General features: G+C 52.2%; 1 protein-coding gene across 1 annotated transcript in view; it reads right to left on the bottom strand.

Annotated features, from left to right (window-relative positions):
• Positions 1 to 7,574: 7,574 nt before the first annotated feature.
• Positions 7,575 to 22,437, bottom strand: part of Tgm2 (transglutaminase 2) — a 30,412-nt gene continuing 15,549 nt past the window's right edge. Inside the window, exons 7-13 of the mRNA XM_087911055.1 lie at positions 20,691 to 20,826; positions 20,025 to 20,128; positions 18,499 to 18,741; positions 15,429 to 15,698; positions 11,204 to 11,364; positions 10,138 to 10,274; positions 7,575 to 9,123 (exon numbers count right to left, since the gene is read on the bottom strand). Of these exons, the coding sequence (XP_087767181.1) occupies positions 8,973 to 9,123; positions 10,138 to 10,274; positions 11,204 to 11,364; positions 15,429 to 15,698; positions 18,499 to 18,741; positions 20,025 to 20,128; positions 20,691 to 20,826 (1,202 nt within the window). The 3' untranslated portion in view covers positions 7,575 to 8,972. The remainder of the gene's footprint in view (positions 9,124 to 10,137; positions 10,275 to 11,203; positions 11,365 to 15,428; positions 15,699 to 18,498; positions 18,742 to 20,024; positions 20,129 to 20,690; positions 20,827 to 22,437) is intronic.

Here is a 22,437-nt window from a genome sequence, read left to right as displayed (position 1 = left end):
ACAAACAAACACCCCAGTCCCAAACCAGAGCCATGCGAGTGTCAAGCCTTTGTTGTGAAGTGGGCTTTGGCCCAGTCGTAGGCTGTTGGGGTGGCCAGAGCATCTCTGAGGGAGGCTGGGCTAACAAGGGTGTCCAGCTGGTCATGTAGCAGATACATTGTGCGGAGGAGGGTGAGGGGGTTTGCAGGGGCACTCTCCTGGGTGGGCTCAAGTGGAGGCCGGAAATGATATCCAGATTCCTTCCTCAATCACTTCTCCATTTTAATTTTTGAGCCAGGGCTCTCTCCAGAACTGGGAGCTTGATGTTTTCATCTAGACCGACTGACCGGCCAGGGAATCCTCCTGTCTCAGCACCCCAATGCCGAGGTTACAGAGGCAGTGCTGCCAAACTCAGCTTTTCACCTCCCGAGCCGTCTCCCATCCCATAAACACATTTCTCCTCTAAGGTTTAAAGTTATGCTAGGACTCACCGGAAGTGGACGAATGTGTACTTTTTTAATTCCTTAATTTTATTCCTCTGGCAAGACAACGGTAACTCTATTCTTCGCTTGGCGGATTGGATTTAAGGAGGGGACTACAAAGGGAAATGATGAAGAGCCGTTTGGACACAAAAGTAAATATTTAGTAAGACGGGAAAAAAACCGCAGCAAATTGCTGGAGACCTCTAAGCTGTGGATTCCTTTCTCCTGAAGTTTCTGAAGCTGTTCCCAGGAGCACTTTCTCTCGCTGGGCCCACACAGATGCGCAGATGTCCCAGCCGGGGTACCCTTTGCTCCCCTTCCAGCCTCCCCACCCAGCTCACAGGCTACCCTCCCTGCTTGTCCCTGACCGATCCCCCTCAGGCCCTCTCCACAGCAGCTTCCTTGCTCCTGCCTGAGTCTGCCCCTTGTGTGTAATGTACATTGTACCAACAAATGGTCACGTGCTGTTTGAGCTTACCGAGAAGCTGCCTCTGGAGGTGGGGTTCACCGCCCCCGTGTCTCAAAAAAAAAAAAAAAACATCCCCTAAGGCTCCTGTCTGGGGATGGGCTGGCCACCCTAACTCTGTGACATGGAGTGAAAGGACACAGCAAAACAGTCGGAGAATAGAAACACGTGTCCTTAAAAACAGTTAGAAGGCGGTCATTGCTGTGTTTATCCCACAATACAGAAGCTCAGTTAATAACCCATCCCCATCCGGTCTCTGCCCGATGTTGTAAACACCCAGTCTGATGGTGTTGCCGTTTTGGTTTTTTTGTGTGTTTTGTTTTGTTTTGTTGAGGCAGGATTTCAGTGCGTAACCCTAGCTGTCCTTGAACTCATAATATAGACCAGGCTGGCCTCGAACTCTCAGAAACCTGCCTGCCTTCGCTGGGATTAAATGTGTTTGTTCTTTTACGTGGAAGCCATACCTGAGGGGACACAATTGTTCTTTTTAAAAATATTATGATGTTGGGATGGCCCGGGCGGCCTGCAAGCCAGGCAGAAGCTGCCGCCAGAGCAGTACAGGGTCCCCGGGCGAGCGGCAGAGTCAGGCGGCTGGATGCGGTGGACGGCAGAGTAAATGGACATAAGGCTATACATAAAGCTAAACATTTATTACTTAAAGAAGGGGAGACATAGACAAACGTAGAGAGAACAAAGACATATGTACACACGACACAAAACACACACATACACACAGGCACACACACACAGGCACACACACACACACACACGAGAGAGAGAGAGAGAGAGAGAGAGAGAGAGAGAAGATGGCGGGGGGGGGGTTGATCAAAAGTCGCTGAGGTGGGCGTGGTTAGTTCTTAAAGTGTCCCAAAGTAATAACAGACACTATGCTCTACTTATTATGACTCTCTCTTTTGAGGACTGGGAAGCTGGGAACAGTGCCTGTGGGCCACCTTGTCTGGCTGGTGCTCTGGGCTCTACCATCTATTTCTAACCTGTGTGATCTTGGGCTGTGCAGTAACTTCCCTCGCCTCTCTTTGATCTGTTTGTTCTACTGCAGGACGGGGCTGTCAGGACCCAGGACCTCATGTATGCACGACTCTGAAAGGAAGCTTGGCTCTTAGGCCACCTGGCCAGTGGGCTCCTGGGACCCATCTGCCTCCACCCCCAATGCTGGGTTTACCTAGGTGTTGGGGATTCAGATTCAGGTCATCATGCCTACAGAATGACTCTTATCCGCTGAGCCATTTTCCCAGCCTCAGCTTGGATCTTAGCCACATCTCTACTCTTCTCTGCCCAAGTCCCTCTTCTTGGCTCATCTCATTTCTCCCTGGAGTCTGCTCAGACACCCTATAGGGTAGTCTTGCCTTGGTGACCTTCTGTCCCTAAAGCCTAGTATAGCACCTATCCGTATTAACTCTGATCCAGTCAGGTACCTCTGAGCTATAGCTTCCAAGACACACTGAACCCTGCCCCACCCCTCTGCCCACCCCGCCCCTGCTGGGCCCAGTAGCCCCTCTGCATTCCCTGTTGCAGGAGCTGAGAGCTGATTAAACAAAGGAGCCCTGTCCCTGGAACCTGTGCTGATCCCATCGGTGTGTGTCTTGCAGTTAGAGTTCCTGCTGGCCTCTGTGTTCTTGACCCTCCATGGTTCATAAGGCCCCTCCCTTCTGTAATCTCAGTCCAAGATTGGGTAATAGGCAGTGTCCAGGGTGCTCCATTATAACAGAGGCCCAGAGAGGACAAGTTACTTACTCATAGTCACACAGCAAGAGAGTGCTGGGAGATGGGGCACTAACCACCCAGAATTCCTCAATGGTACCATCTCAACTTGGATCCCAGGGCCATTGTCATCCCTTCAGGGATCTTGGCCACGTGGGGCCCCTCAGTTCTTCCAAGAAAGGCAGGCCCAGCTTTTGTTCTTCTTTGCATGAGCATGCTCTGATCCCACCCGTGTCTCAGTTTCCTGGCCATAAAAATGGTAATCTTAGCAAATGGAGGCGAACCACTGTTCTGGCTGACCCAGCAGGCATTTTCCCTTGGCCTGTCTGTCTGTCTGTCCATTCCAGAATCACTCCACAGGACTGGATGTTGAACTGGCGAAGCTAGACTCCCTGATCTTGCCTCTGTCTGTCTTTACTTTCTTTTTAAGAGGCAGGGCCTCACCGTGTAGCCCAGGCTGGCCTCACCACGCAGCCCAGGCTAGCCTCACCATGTAGCCTAGGCTGACCTCAAACTCATCCTCCTCCTGCCACAGCCTCAGTGCTGGGATGACAGGCATGTACTACACTGCTCAATACTTCCCGACCTAGGGCAGTGGCTCAGGACACTATCCTGAGGTGGCTCGTTGGCCCTCTGTGAAGTGTGCAGGTTAAGGGTGACCTGCAGGTGGCCAGAGCAGAAGTAGTGGTGAGTGATTAGGTGTTTACCAAGGCCCCGAGGAGCGCTCTGACTTTACCCTGGAGCACACGTAATCATGGACAGATGACATGAAACAGGTAACATGCTCCCACATTGATGGTGATGCCCCCTCCCTCCTCCCTCATTTCATAGCAGCAATAACAAAGACTCCGGGAGGGGATGAGATTTTCCCTGATAGTGCCCAGGCAGAGTCCCTGAGACTGAACCCAGGCCCCTGCTCTGAGCTCAACCCTTTCCCTCCCTAGGCTCATATTAATTATCTAGACAGCTTTGCTGAGATAGAACTCGCATGCTTCGCAAGTCACCCATTTAAAGTACACAGCTCGATGGCTCCAGTCCAGACAGCTGCATCCATCCGTACAGGTTACAGCGTTTCCATTACTGCTTTGGTTCTAGCTCCGCATCCCTCAGTTCCTCAAGCCCCAGGCAGCCACCCATCGGCTGGACCGATGCGTCTACTCCCTGTATGCCGGACAGTGCATTCCGCTAGCGTTCGCTTCTGTTTTCTTTCACTTACATGATGTGCGCATCCTTACTGATACAGCATGTTTATTTGTCTCTTACTTAATGGGTATCTGGGCTGCTTCCACTTTTTGTCTCCTATGAATGATGCGGCTGTGGACAAGACCAAACAACTTTCTGTGTTCGTGCATGTCTTCATTTCTCTTGAATAAATACCTGCAGGTGGCATTTCTGGGGTGTAGGGGAACTCCATATTTACCGGTCTGGTCTTTTCCATCCTGACTTTCTCAGCTCCTGGGGCTGCTGATGACAAAACTATGTGTGGATAAACTCAGGACTGGATAAACTTCCAGGTTCGGGAAACAAGCCCACCCCTTCCCTGCTCTCTCCATGTCCTCTCCCCTCCTCTTTAGGCCTTTCTTCAGAGAGTTGTGGGCCAGCAGGATCCCAGCTCCTTTCTGCTTGCTGGGGCTTGGGTGAGTCCGTGGCCTGTGACTCTGTTGCTCTGGTTGACAGTTGTGGATTCGTGTGAACTGTGTTACAAAATGGTGTTTCGTGTTTGCTGTTTCTCTCAGCGCACACTGAGAGTCTGGCCCTGTTCCTCAAGGCTAGACATGCCATTGGGCACAGCTTCTCATTTCGATGGACTATTTTCTTATCTCTCTTGTCAAGAACCCACGGGTTGCATGGGGTTCCTAGGCCCTGTGTACTTGCTCAGGCCTGAGCTCAGGAGGAAGCAGGGAGGCCCTAAATAACACCCCTGGCCTGACAATTGATACTCGTGGCATACACAACTTGTCTTTTCTCTCCTCCTCTCCTCCCCAACCCCCAACCCCCAACCCCCCCCCCCCCCCGTGGCTTCCCTTTCCTTGTCTTCCAGAGAAAACATACCTTTTGGAACCTAATAATTAACTGTAGAATGAACCTTTACCAAGAAAAGAACCAAAAAGACTCGAGTCACGCACTTCCCTAATCAGTAACTTTTCTTTAGACCTGCTGAACCCAGAGTACCCAGTGGCCTGCAGATGACGGCAGCTGGGGAGAAAGGCCGACCCCACCCCCAGCCGTTCTGCCCCCTCAGCCCTCTGTCTGTACAGGCACAGCGCTCATGCCTGGAGACGCTTTCTGAACAAATCTTTTCTTTGTCCCAGCCGCACGTCCTCCAGCCGCTGGCTTTTTTGACTGGGTGTCCCTGTAGCTCCAGCCCCGAGGTAAATGTGCTTGGAGGAGGCACTGGCTTGGCCCCACCCACCCTCTCTTTTGGACTGCATCAGTGTTCTGCCATTCCAGGCTTGGCCGGAGCTGAGGGGTGAGCTGGCAGACATCCTAGGCAAATAAGAGCAGCTGGAAAGGAAAGAGGCCCCTGGAGTGGGAGGATGGACCCGACCCCCTATAGGGCGAGAGCTGCCAGGCCTGTAGGAAGGCCTCCATCCCAGGAGTGCTGGCCCCTGGTGAACATGGAGAATGAAGGAACAGGCCTTCGTGCCACGCTCTGTGCTGGGCATAGCTGCTTGTATAGACTAAGGTTCAGTTTTGCAACCTGCCAGCTGTGTGACTTGGGGCAAATTGCTTAACTTCTCTGTCCCTCCATTTCGGTATCTACAAATAGGTGAAATGCCACAACCTCCAGGGTTTCTAAAGTCCCAGAGGAAGATTTGGGAGTGTGCCACATCAACACATTTGAGACATTCTGCCTCTCCACAGAAGACCCGCAACAAGAGCCAACCTGTGTGTGTCCTGTGCTAACACTTCTATTTCTCTAGGCTTTCACTGGAACTTTCTCTAAGTAGACAAAGGACCTGTTGTGTGAGTGTGAGAGTGTGTGTGTGAGTGTGTGTGTGTGTGAAACTGTGTGTGTGTGTGTGAAACTGTGTGTGTGTGTGTGACTGTATGTGTATGAGAGAGACTGTATGTATATGGGAGACTCTCTTTCTGTGTGTGTGTGTGTGTGTGTGTGTGTGTGTGTGTGTGTGTGTGTATACATGCACATGGAGGCCAGAGGTCAAGGTCAGGTTTGTTCCTCAACGTCTCTCCAGCTTACTTTTGGAGACAGGGTCTGTCACTGAACCCAGAGATCACCAATTTAGCTAGCCTGGCTGACCCTAAGATCCACTTACTTATCTTACCTGCTCAGATTTGTCCTCCAGGACTGGGACTGCAAACTTGGGTGCCATGCACCCAGCTTCTATGTGTGTGCTAAGGATCCAGACTCAAATCCTCACGCTTGCGCGACAGGCATTTTCCTAGCCGAGCCATGGCTCCAACTGTGGCTGTGCTTTCAGAACACGGGGAACAAACAACAAGTAGAAGTGTTTATTGGGGAGACGGGGCCGGGTAAGCAAGAGAGGGGGCACAAGTCGGCTGAGCTAGGTACAGCAGAGCTGGCTGGGGCAGCTTGGCCTCTCTGCATTAGGGGTTGGGGGTGAGCAGGCAGGCAGGCAACCAGAGTTGGTGGCCTAGACTTTCCCTGGAAGCCTCTTGCTGTGAGTCTGTCCCTGCCCTAGAGCACCCAGAACACAGGCAGGTGTAGAAATGGCTGCTCACAGCCCTGGCTGCCACCTGTATAAACATCTATCTAAGGCAGACGCATCTGGCACAGCCTAGGAAGGCCTCAGAGAGGGAACCTCGGTGGGGCCAGGTTTCGCAAGCCCAGTAAGAGTCCTCCATAACGGGAAGTCAATGACAGTAGGTCCCATCCAGCCCATCCTTCCCCTTGCTTGACCACCTCTGCTTTCCAGGGGACTTTCCCAGAGTCCTTTGCCAGCTGGTCTCTGGTAAGGATCTGCCAGCAGGTAACAAGGAGGAGGATTAGCCAGACCAGCCTGCTTCTGTAGTAATCCCTCTACAGTGAGATAGCCTTTGCCACCCAGGCCTTCCAGATTCCTGGGCCTTCAGTGCCTTCCAGGTCTTTAGGAACCCTTTTCCTTAGGAGAAGACAGTTTTATAGATAGTATATTAATTTATTATTAATTGATTGATTGATTGATTGATTGTGTGTATGCGTTCGCATGTGGAGACTAGAAGACAACTTCAGGAGTCTCCCCTTCCACCACGTGGGTTCAGTCACCAGGCTTGGTGGTAGGTACTTTTTCCTGTTGAGCCATCTCACTGGCCCTGTTTCTGACGTCAAGCATGTCACTTACTGAGACAATGCCCAAGCCACCCTAGCCAGCTCAGGAATATAGTGTTCAGGGACCACAGGAACTTGGCACCCAGGAAAGGTGATGTTGGGATTATTTTGCTTTTCGTATGTGTGTGTGCATGTGTGTATAGGTGTGCAGGCATGTGTCTGTGTGTGTGCGTGTGCACGTCTGTACCAAATGCTAATCCTAGGTGTCATTTCTCAGGCACTGTTCATCTTGTTTTTGAGATAGTCCTGGTTGGCCTGGAGTTCACTCAGTAGGCTAAACTGCTTAGCATCTGAACTGGGATTACATCCCTAGAGCTGGGTTTATAGATGGGCACCACCACGCCATGGTTTGTTACCCTAGCACACAACCAGAGGTGACCTTCGTGTCAAGCCAAGCAGATGACTCCGGGCACAGGGAACCACATGCAGAAGCTAAGAGGTGCACAAGAAGGAAGGACATTGGGGAACACAGGAAGTTCCTGGCTCTGCTAGTGGGAGGGCTTTGTGGGTAGAGCCTCGAGAGCCAGGAAAGTGTGGGGCCGGGTTAAAGCGTGGGTGATAAAGCATGGGCACAGGTGTGAGTGAGCCTCTCCACACCCCCTCAAAAGCTCCCAAAGGATAAGGGCAGACCCTGTTTGAATGTGAAAAATAGATCTTTATTTCAGTGCTCACACGTGCTTCAAAAGCATGCCTACTCCTGCCTGGAACCCGAAGCTCGCACACACCAAGAGAAGCAGAGCTGTGTGGGAATGGGGCAGATACATGGCTCATGGTGCAATTCTCTGTGTAAAGCGGAACGTGTTAAAGGCATCTATGTGATTCTTCCCAAGTTCTTCTCTGAGATTTCAGGGGGGTCCCAGAGTCTCAGACCTCATTACCCCGAGACCTCCCTCCACCTCCAAGGTCTTCCAGCTTGAGGGCCCAGACATGGGGAGGTAGTGGGGGTTGGTGACCCATAGGCTCCCATGCTTTTCTGTAGACAAGTGCTGTGTCTGAGGGTGCTGGCTGAGAAGGAAGGGCTGGTCGGTGGAGGCGTGGCCCTGGTGGGAAGTGACCAGCATGGACAGTTAAGGCTTCTCCTGTGAAGTCTAGTCTAGGCACTGTGAAGGCAGCTGCTGGGTAGTCCTGAGACTGTATGTGCAGGATCCGGACATAGGTCTGGTGCTGCTGTCTCCTTCCCAGAGTGCCCTGGGCCTGGGTGGCAGGTTTCAGAAGCAGAGGGCCAAGAGACTCTGGAGGTGGGACCGCCAATCATTGCTCTGGTGAAGGAGCATCAAGCCCAGAAGAGGAGAGCAAAGTGTGGCCCTCCTTGGGGCTCAAACCTAGGCTCTGACTCCCAGCTCCCCAGCCTCTCTGACCTCTCCTTACCTCCTCAGCCCAACTGTGTCCTTCCAGACTGGTCCCATATGACCTCTCTGACTCACTCAGGTCAGGGCTGATGTCACAGAGAGAGTACTAGAGTCCAAGTCAGATGGCATAGGCCCTGTTTCCAGGCTCACCCACTGGCCCTGTAAGTGGTGGCCAGCCTACTGGCACAGCGCAACATGGGCAGCCTCTGTTTCCACCCTGCAGTTTCTCATGCACACTGAACAGGTTGGTGACACTGTGAGAACCTGAGGTGTCTAGCACAGAGTAGTTCCCTTTTGGGGGGGACCGGGGGTGAGAGACCAATGGCCAGGGCAGCTGGGTTCCTTCATTGAGCCAGTGGACTCATCATCTGTTTGTGCTTGCTCTGAGGATCTAGGGACAGTCCAAACAACACAGGGTGCTGGCAATGGCTCTCCTCTCCCCTAGCTCTGTCTGCCAAGGCCAGGATTCTGACTGTGTTGGCACAGAACATTCCTCACAGCTAAGGGGACAGATGGGGAACAAGACCAGAGGAACGGGGTGGATTTGGAGTACATTTCCTCCCAAAGAGCCCCCAGGCAGCCATATCGGCCTGAAGGGGTGAAGTTGCTCATTATCTCGGGATTAAGACCAGGTTGAGTTGAGGGTTGGCAGCAGGTGGGGTGGAGCTGGGTGAAGGGGTCCCTTAGGCTGGGCCGATGATGACGTTCCGGTAACCCTTCACAGACTTCAGCTTGTCACACTGGAAGTTCACCACCAGCTTGTGGAGGCCAACTTCAGTCGGGAACAGGTCGACCCTCACCTTTACCACTTCTCCCGCTGGCACAGGGTCTGAGCTGAAGAAAGGAAGAAAGAGAGTGAGGAGACAGGCCTAGCTGCCACGTGAAGTGTGGGACACATGAGACTTAGGCTAGAGCCTCAGCAAAGGAGAACTAAGGCCAGAATTCATGACGGGTCCTGCTCATGGCCTCTGCAAGGCCTACAGAGTTGGTAAGCAGTTCCACACCTCCTAGAGTGGTGTGAGTGTGCACGTATTTGAGTGTGTACACAAGTTTGGGTGTGTTCGAGACGATAAGTATATATGTCCATGTGTGCACAAGTATCTATAGGCATGCACAAGAATGTTGCTTGTCGGGGCTGGAGAGATGGCTCAGAGGTTAAGAGCATTGTCTGCTCTTCCAAAGGTCCTGAGTTCAATTCCCAGCAACCACATGGTGGCTCACAACCATCTGTAATGGGGTCTGCTGCCCTCTTCTGGCGTGCAGGCATACACACAGACAGAATATTATATTCATAATAAATAAATAAATAAAAAGAATGTTGCTTGTCGATGGGCAATCATATGTGGTGAGTAGATGTGCCCATGTGCTGGCAGTGGGTGGTGGAGGAGAGGTAACACGGACATGCTCAGTGGCTACAGGAGAGATAATACATCGTGTGCATTGTGCATGTGCATTGTACGTGCACTTGACTTGTTTTGACTGTGTGAGTTACATGGCACCAGAAAAGAAAAACAGGATGTGTGTGTTCAGATGTGAGTGGGTGAGGACACACTCATGCCTGTGTGTGCATTTACACATAGACACATGTGTGGGCACCGAGTTCTGTAAGGACTCTGGAGACGGCACACTGTGACTGATGTGTCTCAGGTCAGGTGTGTGCTGGCGTGGGGATGGCCTGCAGTTGGCACACTGTGAGAGCCGAAAGGCTGCCTGTGGGTGCTCTGGCTTCGGTTTAGGGTGGGTGGGACGCAGGAGAGCAGGAGATGAATGGAGCGGGCTGGGTCTAAGGGCCTTGCCTCCTGTGCCTTCAGCCTCCGCCTCTCTGAGACTCGGGTTCCCAGCACTTACACTTCCACAGACTTCTGCTCCTTGGTCAGGCCAGCCCCCTCCACGGTGAAGACACAGTCATTCAGGGACTCAGAGAGTGGGTTCCTCAGGGACACCTCAGCCACCAGTTTGCGGTTCTGCTTGGGCTCCCCCAATGTCTGGAAAGGAAAGAGATGAAGGTTAGGGCAAGGAGTCAGGCTGGAGGCCTAGGGAATTCATCCCAATGTTTGCTAAATGAAGCTGCTCTCAGCTCTGACACTCCCAGAAGAAATCTTGGTGCCTGTTTCCTATCTGCAAAACACAGGTGATGGCTGCTCCCCAGGTCTCTTCCAGGGGGCTTTACTGAGGCTCCCCCATGAACCCGGGGTGTGTATGAAGGACCTCCTGTTTCTCAGAATTTGAAGTTGAGAGGTCAGGACTGGAGCTTACTGACCCTGCTCTGCTCTACTGTGTGATACTGGACGCTCTCTGAGCTCTGCAAAAGTTGCCAATTCTTCAGAACAGGTGAGCTAAGGTGTGTAGCACTCGGCAGACCCTGGCCCATGACCACAAGCTACTCTAGTGCAACTGAGTCTGGAACTCAGGAGTACCTCAGAAGGGGGCTTGGAGGAAGATGGTGGTGACAGCACAGTCGGCTTTTACCAAGTCTCCAAACATGCAGGGCACGCCCTAGATATTTCCTGTGGCCCTACTTGGATTCTCACAGCATCCCTAAGTGCCAGCATTGACCGGGTTCCACAGAGGAGTGAACTGGGGCTCAGAAGGGCGAATTAGCACCTTCGGCACCACCCAGGCACCATGGATCACCACGCTTGTCACCCTTCTCTGGCCCCAGCAGTATCACCAAGGTACATTGATCTTTTAAGACTACCTGGGTCCTAGATCCCAACAGTCCCCTGACCCCAGGGCTCAAGAAGCCCTTCCTAGAAGCTCCAGTCCTGCGTTCTCTTATCTTTATGACACTCTCCTTTTACCAGGATCCTGAAGCACAGAAGGGCTCCAGGCTGCAGGGAAGCAGGCGTATGCATGGGTGCAGGCTGCCTTCTCTCCAACCCTGGACTGTTCTGGGGCCCTGTCCGCTCCTTACCCTGATCTTGATTTCAGGATTCTCCAGGTAGATGTCTCTCTCGGCCAGCAGGTAGCTGTTGGAAGCTGGCTCGACGAGGAGACCCCGCACCTTGATGAGGTTTGATTCTGTCAGGTACTCATTGTACTTCTCGTAAAGGATGCGAAGGGGGATGCTATTCTCTGTGATGAGGGAGAGAGGGGCGAGGTGATGTGTGAGTTGTGAGGGCTGGATCCAACCAACTGCCGAGATTACAGACACACACCACCACACTGGAACAGAACCCAGAGTCTCATGCACGCCAAGCAAGCACTCCGTCACCGACTTGTGTTCCCAGTTTGCCTCTGTTCCTTCTAGCTGATGACGCAGCAAGTGTCCACCTTCTAGGACCTGTTAATAGGATCTGGGCGGTATGGGTACTTAGGAGGCTAGAAAGGGTTTCCAGAATGGGACAGGGAGGCACCTAGCTGCTGCAGGGGATGGACAACAGCTGGTCGCCAGACACCATGCCTCTCCCAAGGCCTCCCAGTTTACCTTCTTGACAACCCAAGCGTGACTGTGTTTGGATCATATCCCGGCTTACAGGCAAGGAAACCAAGGCTTGGGCAAGTAAAATGGTATTGTTATGCATCATCACACAGCTGAACATGCCACCCAGGCACCTGAACCAGAGCCCAAGCATCACCTGTGCCCTGGGGGTGAACTCACTGCCCACTGGGCCCACAGCCTTGACCCATTTTACAGATGAAGACATGCCTTCGCCAGGAAGCACTCACCAACTGGCTGTGTGAGCCCAGGAAGATGACCACCTTGTCTGTTCCCTCTGTTTCTGGGGCCACTAGCATATGCATGGCAGAGCTCTGAGCTGAACAATGGCACACAACTGAGGGACTGAGGGTGGACTTAATCTCATTTTTTTTCCGGCAAGAAAATGGAGGCCTGAAGGCAGTAGGATTCTGTGGGATGCAGGAAGGTTGGGAGAAAGGAGCCCAGAGCTGGGATCTACTGGCTTGCACAAACGTTCTGTCTCCTCATCTACTGAGATCCTGAGCAAATCCCTTTTGCTATCACATCATCATCACTACCATCACTATCAGAAGCATCCCCATCCCCATCAACAGCATCAGCACCACCACCACCTTCATCACCATCATCATCATCACCACCAACATCACCATCATCATCATCACCACCACCATCATCATCATCATCACCACCATCATCATCACCATCATCATCATCATCATCACTATCATCATCATCACCACCATCATCATCACCATCATCATCATCACCATCATCACCACCACCACCATCATCATCACCATCATCACCACCACCATCATCCCCATCAGCAGCATCAGCCCTACTACCACCATCATTATCACCACCATCATCATCACCACAATCACCACCACCATAATCACCAACATGATCATAATCACCACCATCACCACCAGCAGCATCACCACCACCACCATCATCTTTTGTTAAAAAAAGATTTTCAACATTATTTATAGCAAACTAATACCACAATAAATATAAATACAAACCAACAAAGTCTTGCTTACTGCACTCTGGCAGAAAGTTCACGTCACAGGGGCCAGGGCTAATTGATAATGAGAGGTCTTGCTAGGCCTGGGAAGCCAAGGACAAATTAGCACTGCTCAGCTCCTACCAGGAGACCGCTGCTCGGGTCAGCTGGAGGATTGACAAAGCTGGGGGCAGTGACCTGCTCAGTGTTGGCTCAAGCAGCAGGTGGTACAGACTTTAGAAAGCTAGGGAGTGGGTGGCCTTCCCAGGTGCATCGTCCCCAGAGGGACCTATTCCAGCCCAATGACATGATTGGGGATCCAAGTCCTGAGCTCATGAAGACAAAAATGTGGAATGAACAGCCCAACCCTGAGGGCAAAATAGAAAGAGAAAACACTGGACATTAGGAAGATGTGGCCATAACTGTTGGCTTTACTAGAGGGCCAGGCCAGGCCAGGGCAGGTCCTGGAGAGCCAGTGTTCACAGATCAGTGACCGGGCCTCGGCCTCAGGCCAAATGCCTTCTGGGAGGAGAAACTAAATGTTGTCAGCCTCAGTCCTCCCTTGGACATTATGCCCTGTTCTAGAAGGTCCCCTGGGGATAGTCAGTGAGGCACACTGACTGCTTTCCTGACCTACTGGTGGCTGAGGAAGGAGAGAGAGAGAGAGCAGGGTGGAGGAGGGGGAGAGCAACTGGGCTGCAGCCAGGCTGGGACAACTGGACTCCATTCAACTGTCCTGGGCCTGGTTTCCTGTCCATTAGCACATGGAAGTCCCCAGATCATATCATCAAAGAGCAATAAGCATCAGCAACTGCCAGAAAGGGGGAAGAATCGGTCAGGTGCTCCTTGGATTTGGAAGCCCCAACAGGCCATGTTGGACTAGCTGTACCTCCCAGCCAGAGCCCAGCACACAGAGCCCCTGCCCTGTCCTCCCTGTTCCCTGGGCTGTCCCTCAGGCAGGACACCCTCAACTGCACGGTGGGCCGGCCGGAGCTCCTGCAGCACAATGCAGGCACTCTGATGCTATCTGTGGGGCAGAGGTGATTCCGCAGCTGAGAGTAAGGGCTTGGCCGAGGTTCATCACTGCCTCCCTCAGGGTAGCTCATAAAAGGCTCAAGTGAGTGGTACAGCCTGCAGGGCCTCAAAAGATGCACTGATCTTTCTACAGATGGGGGCCTGTGGCCTACATGGGAAGAGAAATGCCCAGGGCAACAGCACAGGTGGCGGCAACTAGAATATGGGTATCCAGGCTATCTTACATGGCCGTGGTGATGAAGCCCTGCCCTTTACTTGGGATCCAGACAGAGGGGTCACTTGTGTTCTTCCTATGTCATCAAGGGTCGCAGAGATACCCTGAGCTGACACTGCCTCGTGTCACCCTAGGGGTAAGGAAAGACCCGGCCTCTCAGTCGCCCTGGGTCTCATACTGAAGCAGAAGCGTGGCTCCAGGTCCTGGCCACAGTGACTCCACATCTGCTCTCAGTCCCTAAAGCTGTCCATCAGGTCAGTGCCATTGCCTCACGTGATGGGCATGGTCACCTTGCCAGTCCGTACTTCGTGCACTGTGAAGGTGGCAGAGGCAAACGCCACGCAGGTCCAGCTGGCTTCAGAATGCATCTTTCCGTAGTGTCAGTGCTGGGACCCTGGCCCAGGCTAAGGGGATTTTCCAGGCCTGGGAGTCAAGAGCTGGTCCCAAATACAGGCCTGTCTGTCCAGGAAAGCTGACTTTGACAAAGGGCCTGAAGTGCAGGCAGGAGTGGGAGCAGGGAGAGTAACAGCTTGGCTGCCCCTTCTCCAGGCAGGTCACACCGGCTATCCATGACCAAGTATTAATGGTCCAACAGTACATGAAGTCCATACTGGCCAATGGTGAATGAGCTATGGAGCAGGACTGTGTCCTGGCACTGTGCTAGCTAGGTGTATGACCTCGGGGTCCAGAACAATTTTAGAAGAGCACCAAGGAAGGGAATTAGCTGTGGCAGAGGAGCACAGTGGCTGGGAAAGTCAGCAGGGTCGTGGGAAGATGCCATGAAACCCCTGGCTTGACCACTGTGTGCCTCCATCTCTTCATCTAGAAAATGGGTACAGGGATGGAATCTACATCCGCCCCCCCCCCCATCGCTATTTTTTTCTTGAGACAAGATCTTACTATGTGGCCCAGGCTGGCCTCAGATTCTTAATCTTCCTTCCTTAGCCACCAGAGATCTGGGATTGCAGGAGTGCTTCATCATGCCGCCCCCCACTTCTCTTTGGGCTATAAGAATTAAGCATGCTGGGAGGCTAGGGAGACCGCTCAGTTAGTAAAGTGCTTGCCTTGCAAGCATGAGAACCCAACGGGGGGGAGGGGTAGGGGGTTGGAGGGGAATTGGGGTAGCACAGAGTTGGAGGGGGGTGCGGCGGAGCCTGGCTTGTAATCACAGTGCTGGCAAGAAGGGACCAACAGATCCCTGGGACTAGCTGGCCAGTGAGAGAGCCTGTCATATACAAAAAAAGGTGGATGGTACCTGAGGGATGACACTGTGGTGCCGTCTGGCTTACACTCGCACACACTCGCGCCTGCATGCGCGCATGCCCATGCACACGCGCATACTTAAAACACCACAGTACTAAGGAAGTGCTTAGCATGGACTTGGCCCCCCGTGATGCCTGGCAAAGGGTCTGGGAAGTGAGGTGCACACAAGTACTGGATGCTCCGGGCAGGCAGAGCCTTACCAGAGTAGGGGTCCAGGGTCAGGCTGAGGTTCTCAGCGCCGCACTCGGGCCCCAGCACCCCGTTGTAGCTGACGGTGCGGGCGCAGAGCAGGAGGCGACAGTCACGGCTCTCGGAGGTGTCGTTGCCGATGTGGGCGAACACGTCAAAGTCGTTGCCCATGCTCATGCTCTCGCCCACGCGGATCCGCATGGACACCCCCGTCTCCTCCTTCTCAGCCAGTTTGTTCAGGTGGTTGGCCCTGGTGAAGGCTTCTCTCTCCTCAGGCGACCCTGCACAACAGGGAAGAGAACTCTGACATGATCCGCAACAATGGGAGAGGGTTGGGACAGGGCGAGCTGGCTACAAGGTTACATTTTTTTTTTTTTAAATCTCTGTGCCACATTCAGAGCTGTGACAGTGGCTGGTGCACAGGAAACAGGGACACAGTGTTTGTTTGGACAGGGGCAACTCCGCCTGACTGCCTTCCCTCCTCTTCCTCACTGAGTCTTCCCCTGTGTTCCGCTCACCTCTCCCCGTGTACCCTTTCTTTTTCTTCCCCGTGTTATTAGGTACGTATCTGTTCTTCATTTTTTAAAGATTTATTTATTGTATGTGTATGGGTGCTTATCTGCATATATGTATGTGAACCACATGTATGTCTAGTGCCCATGGAGGCCAGAAGAGGGGCTCAGATTCCATGAAACTGGAGTTACCAATGGTTGTGAGTCACTGTGTGTGGGGGTGTGCTGGCACTTTGGAGGTGCCGGGAACCAAACCATGGTTTGTCCTAAGAGCAGCAAAGCCATCCCTCCAGCTCCACATCTGTTTTCCTATTGGTCTATCAGCCCTGAACCTTTTGAAGACCAGAGGAAGCATGTTTTTTCCTTCTGTCTTCTCCTTCCCAGAAGCATGTACCGTATAGCATGTCCATACGGTACTAACCCCAGGCAGCCCTGGACTCAGCGAGGGACAAGCAGGGCAAGGATTACAGTATTTCAGTCAGCTCTGTTAGTGTCACGGAGGCTGGCACACAGTGAGACTTGGTACTGAGTGGGCTGGTGTACACACCCAGTCTTACAAAGCCTTTCCCTTACTGATTCTCCAGTAGCAAGAAAAAGATGCTGCCTCTGGGTGGGACTGAACCTGTTACTGTCAGGTTTCTAGGAATGCACCTCATGGCCTCTCTGGACTGCCAGTCTTTCTGCCACAGATATACTGTAGCAATGGTCTGTGTGCAGCTAAAGACCCCGCCCCAGTGTACCCCATTAGTACCATAAAACAACATAGACATACCACTTTCCCTCCTGAGATCCATGTCTCTCCTACTTAGCAGCTATGCTCTCCAGTTTTACTGAGACTCAGATCAATGAAAAATGAGACTTACAAACCAGGGAGACAAAGGTGGGGGCAAGGTCAGCTCACCTCAGATCCTTGGCAGTCTTGTAAGGACCAGGCATGGAAGTGCATGTCTGTAAGCCCAGTCTCGGGGAGCTAGAGATGGGGGCTCCTTGCAGTTTGCTAGTCAGCTCGTTTAGTCAACTGGTGAGCTCTGGGCTTAGTGAGAGACTGACTTAAAGACTGGGAGATGCTCAGAGGTTAAGAGCACTTCCCACGCCACCACAAGGGCCATTTCCTGATTTCTCCACAAAGCCTTGCTGTGGCTCTAGAACCTTCAGCTGGTGTGAACTATACGCAGGTACCCTGCAAATCCTGAAACTGGAGGTTAAGAAAGAAGGCCTAGGCTGGCAAGATGGCTCCGTGGGCAAAGGCTTTTGCCACCAAGCCTGACAATGTGACTGAGTTCCAACCCCAGGACCCATAGGGTGGAAGGAGAGAACTGATTCCTGGAAGTTGTCCTCTGACTCCCATATACATGCTAAGTCACACGTGCTCTGTAAAACAATGGTGACGGGGCAGAGAATGTAATAAAAAATTTAAATGAAAAAAGAAAGGCCTGAAAATCTAATTTTTCTATCTGGTACCAGACACAGTCCTCCAGGTGCTCCTGACTCTGCATGAATGATACCCTGATGAACCTTGTTTAACCTCGGTTGGTTTAGCAATGGGATAAGGAAAATACAGTGTCATTGGTTTCTAAATGCATGAGCCATGGGGGATAAAGGAGCGCTTCCTGTCCTTCCAGGGTACCTTAGTTCAGTTCCCAGCACCCATATCAGAAAACCCACACCTATCTGGAAAGCTAGCTCCAGTCCAGTACTTTCTTCTGGACTCCTTGGGCACATACACACACACACACACACACACACACACAGATCACATGAATAAAAAAAAAGTCTTTTTAAAGAATGGAGAGCAGTAGAGGAGGAAACTAACTCTTCTGGCCTTCAAATGCATGCATGTATGTGCATATGCATATGTCACATGGACACACATATACCAGATGCAAGCATACATGTACATGTGCGTATGTCACATGGACATGCACATACCAGATGCAGGCACATATGTGCATATGCATATGTCACATGGACACACATACAACAATTCTCTCTTTCTCTCCAGATAAAAATCTATTTTTTTTTAAGATCTCAGATTAAAGAGATGGTTCAGTGGTTAAGAGCACTGGCTATTCTTCCAGAGGTCCTGGGTTCAATTCTCAGCACCCACATGGCAACTCACAACTGTCTGCAACTCCAGTCCAAGGGGGTCTGACAGCCTCATACAGACATACATGTAGGCCAAATACCAATGCGTATAAAATAAAAATAAAACAAATTATCTATAAAGCAAAAAAAGATAAAGGGCCTTGCTGTGTTGGTCTTGAACTTATGATTCTCCTGTCTTAGCTTTCCAAGCAGTGGGGATTACAGGCATGTACCGTGTCCAGCTCAGACGAAATCTTTTTGTTGAATGAGTTTTCTAAACAAATCACCCTTTACTACTACAGTAAAGATACATCAGTGTCTACACCTATTTTCCAGGAGTTTCTTAAGATAGAATGTAACACGCGGGTCACTGACATACATGGGTTGCCATGTACACACATGTATACACAAGGCTGATGGGCTAGTAAAATTAGCTGCTCATCTGCAAGGCTCGGTTAAAGGCTCCGAGAGTGCAGACACCTACCTTCTGGGTACTTGTAGGTGTGGGTGATGTCCTCCCGCTCGTCACGGCCCACGCTCTTAGTGCTGATTTTCTGCCCCACCACCAAGGAGCGATTGATGGACTTGTGCACAGACCCATCTTCCTGCCGGATCCAGTCCACCACATCAGCATTGACCTCGGCGAACACAAAGGCTGAGTCGTACTTGGTGCTCAGGTCACCCTCCTTGATGGCCCGCACTGAGACAGGGCCACAGCAGTATGTCCCTGTTTGGGATAAGGGGAGAAGTGGGCAGAGCTACACAGAGGGTGACACCCGAGCCCTCCACGATTGCCCCATGTGCAGCAGACGCTCTCAGGACCAGACAACTCTTTGACCAGGGAGGTTTATCCCAGAATGCATCTGGGGTAAGGATTCAGGACACAGACTCCAGAACTGGATGTTGGCATTGAAGTCTGAGCAGCCTCCTGTTAGCAAGTCAATCACTTCTCCAAGCTGCATTTTACTGTGGAGTTCCGTCTGCACCCATCTGATGATGGTCCATGAACCAAAAGGTAAAGCTACTCTCTATGAAGCTCCATGGTCTTTGATAAGACAAACAGAAATGCACCCTAAGGCATCTTCAGAGCATCAGGAGGCCAGGTCTCACTCCCACCTACTGAGTACATTGAGTGGAAATCGATGCCCGTGAGAGTCTGGCCTCAGCCAATGCAGAATGTGAGATCTGGGTTTGTGTGCCTGGCACTGTCCACACCTACAGTGTTAGAGGCTAGAGATGGGTGTGGATATTCTGTCGTGTCCTGAGATGGGACATTGTCATAGCAAATAAAAACACAGGATTGTCACACTGCGATACGGACAAGGTCATAAAAGGTCACCTAACACTGACGCTCTTCACCAGCTCCACACAGTCCCTGCCCAGCGTCTAACAAAACCTAAGGGACCAGTGACATTAGGTGTAGAAAAATGACGTCTTTAACTTGCAGAACTTTGGCAACTTGTCCCCTAATGACAAAATCAAGTGACAAAGCACGGGGCAGTGACAACTGCCACAATAAGAACCACAGACATTCCCCGTGACCTTGCAGTTGTCCCAGATAGCAGGAGCTGTCACATATGCGGGCCCCAGCACTAGAACTCACTCTGTAAGGATCAAGTGTTACTATGCCATAAAGGGGTTTTTCTAGAACTCTCTAGAACTTTGACAGTCTTTGTATCCCCATGCCTTGAATTCTGTGCATTTAAAAAATATTCCGAGGGGATTTCCACGCCCTTTGTCAGACCTTGCCTTCGTGCTGTCTGTCTGTCTCACACTTACAAACATCATATTTGGGATTGCTGGAAGCAATTGATGAGGCTATTTTGGGAGGGGGTGAAGATGCTGCTTTTTCTTTGTGCTCGTTTGCATTTGCCTCCTGCACAAGGTGGGTGCCGATTTCACAGATGAAGTGCTGCCGCACCATTGCTGGCCTCCGGCTGGCATCTCAGCGCCACCATATTGCAGCTCCTCCATCCCAGCTCCCCTCGTGGGGATGCTGTCCCTACTAACCTTCGCTCTTCTCCTGCGGTGTGGGGTCAATGGCCTGCCACCCCTCGTAGCCCGGCGTTAGGTCCGGCCTGGTCATCCAGGACTCCACCCAGCAGTGGAAGTTCCTAGGTGGGGACAGAGGCAGGGGACAGTTTTCCAGTCACTCCCAGGGACCCTACTCACCACGGCCTATGGGAGACCGGGAAGCCCTGACCCCACCTCTCTGGCCTCCCCCGGAGCTGTCTCAGTAGCAAGTTCTTTAGTGGGGACTTCTTGTCCTCTGACCTTCCACAATCTCGGAACCCTTTCTTCTCCTCCAGGTCTGGCTGACTAACCTCTCCTTCCTTAGCTCTAGCTCCTTTCCTGGTCCAGGCTCCTCTCTACCCCCTGAGCACCCCAGCCCCAGCTCCCTGCTCCAATCCTGGCCTATAGGGATGGCTCAGTCCTCACCTACCCTGAAGCTTAGAGTAGTCCTGAAAGCCAGCCAGGATCCCAACTATCATTCCAGACCCCCACCCCCTCCCTTGCAGGGCTGCTTGTGGTGAACTTCCTCTCAGCCTCCACCCAGTTTTCTCCAGGCCAGTTCCCCTGCCCATTCCTGTTCAGCCATCGAGGTCCAGTTCAGCTACGGCCTATCCCAAGAGGCTCCACAGGTTTTCCCTGCCGGCCTCACTGCGGGCCCCTCACCAGATCATCTCGCTCTTGCCGCTCTCCAGCTCCCCAAACTCATTACGGAAGTACTCGATGAGCAGGTTGCTGTTCTGGTCGTGGGCCGAGTAGTAGTTGGTCACCACTCTGGTAGGGATGCCGAGGCACCGCAGCACTGGAGGTTGGGCAGTGGGGAGGTGAAGAAGAGTCCACAATGTTCTGAGGCTCTGGACAAAGCCACCCTGCTCAGGCCTCCACAGGCCCATCTGCACCCTAGCGAACGAGGGGCCCACCGACTGTGTGGTGAGATTATGCACCAGCAACTCTTGCCCGGCAATGATGCCTGCCTGGCTGGTCACCCCACGCCCACTATGTTCCTCTGTCATGATTCTGAAATACAAATAAAACCTTCGGTGGCGCCCATAGCACCGGACACCAAAGCCAGCTCTCTGGTGTGGCCCCTGATCACCTCCTTGCACATTTCACTGCAGCCATACCGACCTCCAGTACCCTCTGGCATGACAGCCCTGGGAGCAAAGGGCAGATGGTGAGGGAGGTCAGACCCGGTCTGGAACAGCAGGGGAGGAGCAAGGTGCTAAGTGGTCCGGGTAGGCTAAGCTCAACTCCACAGGCTCAATACAAAGAGGAGGACAAGAATCATAAATGCCCCTCTCCACTTTATTTCGGGACAGGGTCTCTTATAACCTGGTTGGCCTAACTGCGTAGTCAAGGGTGACCTTGAATTCCTGAACTTTGAATTTCTGTCCTTGATCCTCCAGCCGCCATCTCCTGTGTTCCGAGATTGCGGGCATTCACTATAACGCCCATTTATGTGGAGGTGGGGTGCCAACCAGGGTCTTGTATACGCTAGGTATTCTACCAACTGAGCTACAGCCCCAACTCTTTTGTCTCTTTGCAAGTGCCTTGAACCCACTAGGCAAGCAGGGTAACCCTGAGACACACTCAGCCCTTACTGTAAAAGGGACAGATTCACCAGGGTGGGAAAAAGAAAGTATCTAAGAGATAAAGCCAGACCAAAAGTTCACCGAGGGAGCCAGTCATGGGACTTGTGCCTTACTTTTCATTTTGATTGACTTTGAATCTTTGAAGGGGGAGGCTGGGTGTGGCCTTTGCCCTTTGCCCTACATTAGCTTGTGAAAAGAACTTCCCAGATGGCCATGGCTTCTGGCCAGGAGACACAGAAGTGTTTGGAGGAGGAGGGACAGCAGTGACCTGCTACCTCTTGCCTGGTTCCTGCAGCCTCAGCTGAAGTTGGTGTAAGCCCTAGGCCTTGTTCTACCTATATGCAGTGTGCCTCTGGTTGCCTGGTTGCTGTCATGGAGTCAGCACCCTTCCTGTCCCCGGGACAGTGTCCTGAAAGACCTCATCACCACAGTCTAAGGACTTGGGGCTTCCCCAGAGTCATACATACCTGGCTCAGGGCCAGACTGTGCCCTGAGCCAGCAGTGTGACCTTGGGCAAGTCACTTCCTCTCTTTCCACTTCCCACTGGGGAAGAGGAGCCTGTTATAGCAGCTTGCTAGGATGTGGCGATTCGGAGAAGACATGGGTGTGGCAGTCTCTTCTGCCTGATGCCCAGAGCAGCACTGGGAGGTACTATGGGACAGCCAGTGTGTCACATGTCCTCCAAGGCAAACGTCAATGTGGTTGGTGCTGCTGAGGGCCGGGCACTGATACCAAGAAGCCCTGGGACCCCACCCCAAACTGTTCTTGGCTTGAAGGCTCAGCTGAGTGGCACTGTCTCAGAGCTCCCTGTGATCAGTTTA

The sequence above is a fragment of the Myodes glareolus genome, chromosome 10 (assembly GCF_982192425.1).
Source record: "Myodes glareolus chromosome 10, mMyoGla1.1, whole genome shotgun sequence".
Lineage (NCBI taxonomy): Eukaryota > Metazoa > Chordata > Mammalia > Rodentia > Cricetidae > Myodes > Myodes glareolus.
Note: the sequence above shows the minus strand (reverse complement) of the source record. Positions and strands in the feature narration are given on the sequence as shown.